Below are 11,077 nucleotides of genomic sequence, written 5' to 3'. Positions count from 1 at the left end.
CCCCTCCTCCTCCTCCACCTCCTCCTCCTCCCTCCTCCTCCACCTCCTCCTTCTTCTTCTCCTCCCCCTCCCGGCCCCGAGCTGACAGCAGGGCCGGGGGCTCCCCCGCCGGGCTGTCTTCGCAGGTAGACGGCGGAGGGGCGGGGGCCACTCTGCCCGAGCCCCCGGAGCCCCCGGCGCGCCCCGGGGCCGGGATGGAGAAGCCTTCCGCTGTGGCGGCGTCCGCGTCGGAGGAGGAGGTGCTGGAGTGGCAAGTGGCGAGCCGAAAGAGGAAGGCCTGGGCCAAGTGCCGGGACTCCTGGCAGGCATCGGAGACGGAGGAGCTCTCCACAGAAGCCACGCAGGAGGACGACGACGAGGACGAGGAAGACCTGGCGGGAGGGAAGCTGCCCACGGCTGCAGAAAGAGGTCAGGCCTGACTTGTAGTCTGGCAGTCCGTCAGTCTGTCTGTCGGTCCATCTGTTTATCTGGCTGTCATACTGTCTATCTGTTGGTCTGTCTTTGTGTTTGTCTATCTCCAGGTAGGGATCTTCATTTCTGCTTTGGAGGGAGGCTGCTAGGGAGAGACGATCCAACCCTTTGACCCACCCTCCCACCCCCCAACTCTAACCTCTCACCTTCGGGCGATGAGGCAATCCTTGATTGATAAGTTTGCACAAGGAAAGAAGATTGGGGGAGGGGGGCTTTAAAAAAAAGTATTTTGCAACTTAAAATACTTCTGTTGCCCTCTGTTGACCAAGGAGTATTCAAAGTAAACAAAATACAAATTTAGAGAACTCTAGCTTAGGGGAGGGAGAGCTGATTTTTTTTTTTTTTTTAAGTGCTTCATTTTGATGCGCAGCTAATCTTGTCTAAATAAGACTAGTTTGGGACTTCCTCATTGGATGGAAAGTATCTTAGTACTAATGATCTTCCTCCCCAACTCTTTGTTTCTTAGGAAACGTTCCAAATGAAAAGATCGCTATATGGCTTAAAGATTGTCGGTAAGTCACTTTTAATGAGAAAGAAAGTATACCTAGGAGGTTATATACCTGCTTGTGTTCGCAGGATTCTCTGTGTTATTTAAGTCAAGATAGCCATGACTGATTGTGTTACTTTTCCCTTTTGTATGCTGGTATTTTAATAACTAAAGGATAAAGTCCAGGAGACTTTTACTTATCCCTTGGGGTTTTTTTTTTAAAGGAACTGTCAGGTTATTTGAAGGAAGATTTTCAATTTATATGTTATTCACAATACCTATTTTTTAATCAGTGCTGCCAACTTGTATGTATTTCCTTGAATATAATGGAGCACACTATAGTTAAATTTCTCCGACACTACTATGTTTTGGAAACTCATTAGAACAAGTTTCTTCTTGTAGTTTTATATTTGGAGTGTAAATTTATCCATGTCACTGGAACTGAGAGAAAATAGCACCTTGAAGGCATTTAGTGCTATGCAGTAATTTAATTACTCTTTTGCAATGGTGAAAATTGTTTTGATAAAGTATATCAAAGGGAAAGACATTTGTTTGTAAATTTGATTCCTCTAAAATTTGCTTATTTCACATTTTAATTATTTTATAATTAGTTGCTTATTATACATGTTTAGTGGAAAAATTATTACCTTTAGAGCACCAATAAGGCCTTGTCTGATTATTTTGATATTATTTCTAGCTTAGGTAGCTGATGACATATTTTCTTAAAGTAGCCCTTCCTTTGAGAATGTCCTGTTACTTTAGTTTATCTTGAAATCACATGAAATCTTGACATTTTTTGATGCCCTTTTTGATAAGTACCTTAGAATCTCTAAGTACTATTTCAGCATAGAATTTAATTCAGTAAAAGCAGGATTTTGTGACCAACTCATAGAATCTAGAGTTAGACAGAACCTGTGTATCATTTAATTCAGTCTCCATCATTGGGGAAATTGTGCCTAGTTATAAGGTGATTTCATTTCTCTTCAACCTGCTCAACTTGATAGTAAATCCCTGATTTGTTTTATGGTATTAATGTTCTGTTGATATTTTTCATGTTTGGATGGAAGATTTGTGTTCAATGATTTTTGAGGAAAAGAACATGAAATTATTTGAACATAATTTTATTCGCTTATTATGTCTATAATTATTTTAGATAATGCTAATTTCTTACTCTTATTTAGGTTTTTTAAATAGTCAGTCTCCTGTTTTAAATACAGGATTGCTAGACTTGTTTTTTTTTCTTTTTCTTTTTCTTTATTGAGAATCTCCCAAGATATTTTAGCTTTTAAAAAAGTATTATTAAATTTTGTTGCCTGAACTCGTGTATGTATATTCTCCTTGGTAAAGAGCAAGAAAAGGAATTTTACTTAGTTAACTATGATTTGCAGAGTTGAAGCATTTGTAGGTAGAATATGATTACATAGGAAGTAAGAGTCAATATTTTTGGTTTTCTAATTGCAGCCTTTAAAATAGATGCAACAGACAAGTGTTTCTGGTTATAAGTATTTAACCTTCTTTGAAAATCCTTAGACTTATTATCATGCCATTCATTCTAGACTTATTTTTAGTCTATTTTTTTTTTTTTTACTCTTAGATCTCATTCTCTTTCCTTGCAGTCACACCTGTTTGGTACAATTGTGGTATTTTTTTTTTTTTTTATATCTGTGAGAGCTATAAAAGACAAGAAGTTGCTTTAGGGTTGGCCATATTGTCACAAATTTTTAACTGCCTAGAAAGAGGTCTTAAAGTAGGATCTTCTGAGAGGACAGATTTTGAGATTGCCTCTTAAATTGATTTTCTAGGGCTTTTCCCCATGAATGGGTAGACTATGTGCAATCTAGCATTATGAGACCAAATAACCTTTAATATGGTATTTTTATTTTTGGTCTGTGAAATCTTTCAAATTCATTTTGCTGAAGTCTGCTAGGATTTTCAAAATAGAGAACTTTTCATAAGGCTGAACTTTATTTTTAAATACCATTTTTTTTTTTTGTGGAGAGGAGAAGGATAGTTCAGATTAGACAAGATTGGCTAAGTTATCATCTAATAAAGAAGGCCTTTCCTCTCCAAGGATTTTTTTGGGCTGAGTGCTTCTTAAGCATTGCTTGCCATGGTAGCTAAAGAGGGTTTTTTGGAAAATAGTTTCAATTATACTGCTTATTTACCATTTACTATTAGGCATATATAACAGTGCTGACATTCTTAGACATAATTGCCAATGTCTAATTGCTCTAAGCTAAAAAAGCAAGCATTGGAAGATAATTATAATTGTTAAAACAACAACGCAAAATGAGATATTTTAACATATAAAAAATTCTTAGTTTCCAAAGATTTATTGAGATATATCCTATAAGTAACTTAAATTTTTGCAAAATCTTTACCACATAAAGCACTGAATTTGTCCAAATTGTATTCTTATATACCTAATGTTTTGAGGGTTAGTTGTAATTTTGATAAGATATTTTTTCTCTTAAACACACTCTATAAATTATACCAAAAGAACAACTTTCATTGTAAAATAAGTTTTTGTTACAAAGCAAACCATAAATCTCATACTATGTTTTAATTTTGAGATGTTCCATACTGATTTTAAGATGAAAAATATTTTTCTTTTTCAAAAAAGAATTGTCCAATTCCTCTGTTGTAACAAGACAACACATTCTTATGAATAGAGATCACATTAGATAATTAGTTAATTTTACACAGATTTTAATGTTAATATCCAAGATTTTTGAGACACATTTGAAAAACTTTCACTTAAATGTTCTTATCTCTGAACTTTAGAAGCTTTAACAGGAGATTTATGTATTGCTTACTTGGAGAGCTTTTTTGTAATCATGCTTGAAGTCTTTACCACATATTTAAAAAGTGGATTTTCTGAGGCGATAGGGACCCCAAATTCATAAAATGTTAGACTTGAAACTTAAGAATATTGCAACTTGTTTACAAGTAGTATCAAATTTTCTTTAAGTTTCTGACATTATAGATAACTTTGATTTACTTCAGCATTGGTTTTTTTATTTTGGGAGGACGAGTGCATTATTTTTAAAAGAATATCAAGCTTTGTCACTAATATAGTTTTTGCTCTTGACTAGTGACAGAATTGAGCCTATCTTAATGAATTGTTTTCACAATAAATACTTTCTTAATTCTTTTAGTACTATTTGCATAATTAGTTTTCATTACTTCTATATATTCTGGGAGGAGTGTAAAACTGTGGTTTTAAGCTTGTTATTATATAGCCTGTTAAGCAAGGATGTAAAGGAGCATCATCTTAAAGAATTAAGACAGTTATATGTTATGTGGTTTCAGAACACCTCTGGGAGCGTCCCTAGATGAGCAGAGCAACATTACACTTAAGGGTAAGAGAAAGTAACTTGACAGTATAATATTGAAAATGTAGTTTCTGCTATTTTATTTTGAATTAAAAGCATATATTTAAATCATTTGTAAATGTATAAAATTTGCTGATACAGATAAAGTTTTCCCCTTCAGCATAGTAAATGGGAAGAACTTAACTATTTTAAACCATGAAGGCAGTGATTTTGTGAAACTTACTTCTTTTCCATTTATAGGTCTTAATTTTGTGTTATAATTGGATGTGGCAGGCAGGAATTTAGCTGGAGTAAGAAGTGTTTATGTTGCGTGAACTAGATGGGCCTTGATATAATACTTAAATATATCTTTGCTTATACTTAACTTGCCACACCTGAAAACTTACCATCTATGTAAAACTGGACTTTAAAGTTCAAAGTACAAGAATAGTAGTTACAGAGCTTATAGTATCAGGAGATTTAGCTTGAGCTCATTTTTAATATGACAGGGTAGGAAGAATGACTGCTTTAGGATTTGATTTTCAACTTCTACATAAGAGATGCTATCAAATTAAACCTCACCAAAAACATAATAGGTTTAAATAGCACAGATGGATTTATGAAAATTTAATGTGGACACAAATTATCATTTAAGATTGTTTTTGCTTTTTAAAACTATTCATTTCAATACTGACATCTTAGTTTCATTGTTTCACTATTTTATTCAGTGAATTGTTTCAATATATTTTACAAAATTGTTTAATTTGTTATAATAACTAGATATATAGGTAGAATATCAGCTTAGTATCCAGGAAAGAAAACAATACTAAGTTTTTTGAATTCTCAAATGTTAATTTTTAGGTGTGCTTGTAAAAAATGGAGGAAGTTTTGAAGATGACCTCTCTTTGGGAGCTGAAGGTATGTTTGCAAGAATTATGTAATTTGAATGCACATATATACACATTTAAATCTAGTATGTCATTCTGCCAAAACTTTCTTTTTCTTAATTACAAAGAAATTGAATGTAATTTAGAGCTGACTATCTGATGAGCTAAATTTAGTTATATTAAAAACTACTTGGACTTACCTACCATTATCTTTCCTGTGTGCTCTGATGCTCTAGTCATAACATATAGGATTAAGGTAAGAAAGCTTGTGGGAAAAAACCCTAAATTTTTCATATTCCTTTCCTGAGAACCATGCTTAAATTTTGTAGGGAAAATATGCAAGAGTAACAGAAAAGAGTGGTACTGAGAAAAGGAAACTTAAAAAATATATATACATATATATATAGAAATATATATATTTAAAAAAAACAAGTTGAAACTGATTTTAGTATGACGTATACTAAGATCATGTTTGCAGCTGCAGATTGTCATTATCTACTGTTTTTTTTAATTATGCAGCTTTTTTTCTTTTTATTTTCTCTTATAAAGTTTATAGAACAAGGATACACATACTCTATTTAGAGTTCAGTTATATATTAATAATGGGAAAACCAATCTACTAGTTTTTTAATAGCGTGACAATGCTATAATTTTCAAATTGTTGCTTTATGCTAATAGCAAAACTTACTGATTTAATTTAATTTAATTGGTTGTTCTTAAGAGTACATGCTTATTTTAATGGAGAAGTTTAAGACTTTTAAAGTTTTATAGTTCTTTTGGATTTTTCCAGGTCAAATAGTGTATTATTGATAGTAACTATCATTGTTGTTATTATGTAATTACCTTTGTGCTGTTTACTCAAGGCTAAAGATAATTAAATATTGATAGTTTTGTATTTTTCTAAGATGATAAAAGAATATTAAACTCAACCATGTAAGTAATAACCTTAATTTTTAGTTGATTTATAATAGTCTACATCAGCTGGTATGATTTGAACTATAAAGAGTGAGAAATGTAGGATAATTTCTAATGATGCCATTTTGACTATTTTTGTTGATATGTTCTGAAGTAACACTTTTTTTCAGTGAATTTAAGTTTATTGCTTGTTTGTCAGCAAAATGAAAGTTATTAAAAATTCCTTTCTAAAAATGCATGTTTTTGAAAACAACACAATTTTGCTAATGGTACTAGCAGTTTCTTAGAACTTAATGATTTCATAAGGATCTAAAGTTGCAATTTTTTTAAAGGTTAAATCTTATTCTCTTTTTGAAAAATTTTCATTGGACATATTAATAATAAGTGGAAAATGAATAGTTAGCTGAAATGCATATTGCTAAAGATTATGTTTCATTAATCTTAATTCAGAAGCGGGTAAAAATTTTAAGAAACATGGTAAAATAGCTTATTATGGTAGATGTTTAAGGAATATTTGGTGAATTGAATCGTAAGGTTAATATATTCATTATTTTAAAAATATTTTTGTGAAGTAAGGAAGCTTTAGATTGTAAAGGAAATATGCTGCCGTAATTTGTAGGACATATATTTTAATGTGTTACATATGAAGTGCTGGCTGCTTTAAGTAACATTTTAACCTTTAACAAAAGGTAAATAAGAAATAAAAAATATTTTAGATTATACAAAATAACGATTGCTAGGCAATCCCTCCCTCTCTCCCTTTTAGGCATTGTTTTTCTGTTTCTTTTGTCAAAAGTTTCTCATGAGCCCATTAGAGACATTTTTAATATTTGCCATATATCCATTTTCAATTATTCTAAATTATTTATACAAAGGAATTTAATTTGCAGGGATTTTTCCTTAATTTTTAAACACTAAAATGAAATATATAAGAAACACATGACTCATCTTATCTTTCCATTATGCTTAATGGTATGCAGAGTGTAAGCCAAGATGGGAATTTGGAATCTAGGGCACTAGTGATCCTATGACTAATTTACTTTTATATATACTGTATCATAGTAATCATGACTGGCAAATATAGGCATTTTTTTTCTCTCTGCAGCTAACCAACTACATGAAGATGATGCTCAAACCGAATCCTGGTATGTGCTTTCTTAGTCTTTGTCTTATGAAAACAATTTACCAATAAATGACATTATGAAAAGTAAAGTTTCAATAGGTTTTTTTTATATTTAAAGCAGTAGTGTCTTGGCTAAGGAAAGACGACTTCAGTTTCATCAGAAGGGGAGAAGTATGAATTCTACTGGCTCTGGAAAAAGTAGTGGAACTGTATCAAGGTAACTTAAATAGTTTAAAATTATATAGAATTAAATTGTGCTGTGGACATCTTGTAGTCATGATTTTTTAATTCTAGAAGTAGCTTCTTTACCATAGCCAAATGAAATTCAAAATTTCTCTTGTGTTTTTAAAATAATTTAAGACAACAAAAAAATTTAACAAAACCTATGGCACATTGGTTGAATTGAGCTATGAAGATTGGTTATGCAGGAGTTCTTAGCCTTTTTGTATGCTTAATGGACTGCTTTGGCAGTCTAGTGAAGTCTATGAACCCTATCTCAGAATAAAAGTTTTACATAATTGAAGATAATGTTAAGTTTAAGTTAAATTCAGTTAAAATTTAAGTTCATCAAGCCCTTGAATTTTATTCATGGAGCTCTTGGGGACTGGTGAACCTTAGGTTAATTCCTGCTATAAAGAGAAGTAGGAACAACATAGTAGAACAGAATGGAATAGTATGCAGTTGTCTCTACTCATCTGAAGCAAAATACAGAATAAACTTTGCTGATTTGTTGAACCTTGAATCAAACTCATATAATAATTTTAAAATTAAACTTTTAACTGAAGTTCTGCTTAATCATATACATTTTTCTCTAGAATCTGAAGTAGTTTTAGAAAGAAATTGCCCATAAATCACAAGTATACAGTTAGACAGTTTTGCCAAGAGGGCAACTTGAAAACCAGGTAGATTGAAATGAATATTTGAAAATATAAATATTCAATAAAATATGGACAAAGCCCAAACACAAACTTTAGTAGACTCTAAACAAATCCTGGGTGTGGTAATTCAAAACAAGAATGCTTAGGGTGGATCCAGGGCCTGGGGGAATCCAAAATACCTTGTAGCCATCTCTAGCATTCCTAGAGAGGTCCTGAGGCCAGGCAACATTCTGAGTGTAGATTACATAAAGTTGAATTTAAACAGTATAATTTTTCTGAACAATATAAGAAGTCATTTTCCCATAGACCTTCAAAGATGTTATTTTGGAATATCAGTAGTAGCAGAATGATGATATGTCTTTCATTGAAACCACTTTTTTTTTTTTTATTATATCCTATTGTCCATACCTCACTACTTCCATTGTCTGAGTATAATTACTTAAAGGATCCAGGCCCCTCCCTATCTTACTATATTTGTCCATTGCTATCTGTACTGTCTCACTAGAAGAGATGATATAAAACCTGAAGGACTGCAAAAAAAGCTCTATCTCTTAGCTCCAGAATTCTTTAAGTTTCCTAGGGTATTATTTCCTTACTAATGAAGAAATTTCTTCCATAACCTTACTTTCACTTTCTTAAAACTCTGTCCCTTCTTTTCCTACCTTTTGGGGGAGAAGAGGGCCTCCTCTGGGAAAAGATAACTTCTTTTCTTTAGTGGAAATCCACTAAAATGTTTAAGTCAATAAGGTGAGGATAGATTCTAGTTTTATTATACTTTTTTTAAAATCTTAGGAAAGCAGGGATAGATTGTATTAGCTTTTAAGGTATCAAGTGAGTTCTTTGAGATTTTTTTAACTTGCATTTTGCTTTATTTTACATTTTTTTTCTCACATTCACAGTGTTTCAGAACTGTTGGAACTTTATGAGGAAGATCCTGAGGAAATTCTTTACAATCTTGGATTTGGACGAGATGAACCAGATATTGCTTCTAAAATTCCACCAAGATTTTTTAATTCATCATCATTTGCCAGAGGGATAGATATTAAAGTATTTTTAAGTGCTCAAATGCAGCGGATGGAAGTGGAAAACCCAAATTTCGCTTTAACAAGTAAGTTTTTTTTTAAGTAACAAATTATGATTTATTAATCACAGTAAATAATCTAATTTCCTAAATATCCTCATTCTTCAGGAATAGTACTACAAATATACTTGAATGAAATATTGCCTTTGTATTTAATGTCATAAATAAATAATAGTTTGAGAAACTTTTTTATTATCTCTTAAAAAAAATGAATAGTCTAACCTAGCTTTCCTACAATATAATAAACCTCATTCTCTCTGTATCTTTCAAACATAAGGTAATATATTTGGGACCTCTATTGATATTATCAAGAATAATTTACTTTCAAGAAATTTAATCTGTTGTAGCTCAGAGTTCCTGATGGTGTTTTAGTTTGGATATGATAGGTGGGAGAGGAAACCTTGTAATCATTAGATGAAATCATAGCCTAAAATTTCAGCAGCTTTCCTTAATCATTTAAACTCATCATATTTGTGTTCCCTAGTATATTCTCTGAATATTTACTAGGAAAATAAAAATCTGCCAGGTGCACCCCACAACATATCCTCTGCTGCTATTTTATATTTACTTTGCTTTGTCATGTCAAAAAACAGGAAATTGGTGCTTTGTGCCAATTCATTTCATTCACAAGGGTACAAATAAGACAATATAAAATTCAAATTAAAAAAAGAAAGGAGGCTACTACATGGAGCAGTGGATGGAGAGCCTGGCCAGGAGTTTTGAAGACCTGGATTCAAATCTAGCCTCAGTTACTTACTACCTGTGTGACTCTGGACAAGTCACTTAACACTGCTTGCCTAACCCTTGACCTCTGTCTTAAGAGTTGTTACTAAGACAGAAAGAAAACAAGGGCTTTAAAAAAAGAAGAAAGAAAGAAAAGGTAGGATTAAGAACTTTTCTATTTAATATGTCACAAATTTAAATTTATTTTTGTCTTTATGTAGGCCGTTTTCGTCAAATCGAAGTGCTTACTACTGTGGCCAATGCTTTTTCTTCTTTGTATTCTCAAGTCTCTGGGACTCCATTGCAGAGAATTGGTAGTATGTCTTCTGTGACCTCTAACAAGGAGACAGATTCCCCTCCACCTTTAACTCGAAGTAACACTGCAAGTCGTTTAATGAAAACACTTTCAAAACTGAATTTATGCGGGAATCAGCTAGCAGGAGAAAGTACCCCATCCCCAACTGGTGAAAAAGGAAAAATTTCAGGTGTCCCAGGAACTGAAGAAAATGGCATTAAAAATGATCAAAAGTCACCCAAAAATGTAAAAAAGAAAGATAGTTCACCATCTTTGTTGGCTACAGTGAAAGAAGAGGTATCTGGTATTCCAACAAACATTATGGGCAATGCTAACATTGAAAGACTTTCTGATGAAGTGACTAGTAATTTAAGCCTCATTCCAGAAGATGATCAAAATAAGGAATTCCAAAATCATGAAATTAGACAAAGTGAAAAATCTGGTATTATAGACTCTGGTTTCAGTAGCGATTTCAACTTGTCCAGCAGTAGTGAGATAGAAGGCAGCAGTGAGCTGAAAAATCTGCATACATCTACACCAGATAAAGAACTATGTGTACCAATACCAAACCCATCCATAAAGAATATAACAATACCACAGAAGGACTCATTTGAGATGGAAGAGGTAAGTAAAAAATACTGGAACTTTGTTCAAGTAATGCACAGCTAAAAAAAAAGTTCTGTCATTAGCCCTTCTGATCCATATCAGTGTAAGAGTTTATAAAAACAAAATGTAGCTGCTGAATGAAAACAATTAAACCCTTCAGGTTTTCATAATGCTGTTAAAATTTTGTCTTACTTATAGGTGAAATAAATGAACATTTGCCATGTAGGTGTGGTTTTAACAAATGAAAAATATATATAAGTATGAATGAACAACATGAGAACAAGTTTTATTGGAGGT

At 32.5% G+C, this 11,077-nt stretch overlaps 1 protein-coding gene across 1 annotated transcript in view; it reads left to right on the top strand.

Annotated features, from left to right (window-relative positions):
• Positions 1-166: 166 nt before the first annotated feature.
• Positions 167-11,077, top strand: part of ITPRID2 (ITPR interacting domain containing 2) — a 54,862-nt gene continuing 43,951 nt past the window's right edge. The window contains exons 1-8 of the mRNA XM_044669734.1: positions 167-408; positions 938-983; positions 4,271-4,320; positions 5,134-5,190; positions 7,180-7,219; positions 7,316-7,414; positions 8,975-9,183; positions 10,101-10,798. Of these exons, the coding sequence (XP_044525669.1) occupies positions 195-408; positions 938-983; positions 4,271-4,320; positions 5,134-5,190; positions 7,180-7,219; positions 7,316-7,414; positions 8,975-9,183; positions 10,101-10,798 (1,413 nt within the window). The 5' untranslated portion in view covers positions 167-194. The remainder of the gene's footprint in view (positions 409-937; positions 984-4,270; positions 4,321-5,133; positions 5,191-7,179; positions 7,220-7,315; positions 7,415-8,974; positions 9,184-10,100; positions 10,799-11,077) is intronic.

The sequence above is a fragment of the Gracilinanus agilis genome, chromosome 3, assembly GCF_016433145.1.
Source record: "Gracilinanus agilis isolate LMUSP501 chromosome 3, AgileGrace, whole genome shotgun sequence".
Lineage (NCBI taxonomy): Eukaryota > Metazoa > Chordata > Mammalia > Didelphimorphia > Didelphidae > Gracilinanus > Gracilinanus agilis.
Note: the sequence above shows the minus strand (reverse complement) of the source record. Positions and strands in the feature narration are given on the sequence as shown.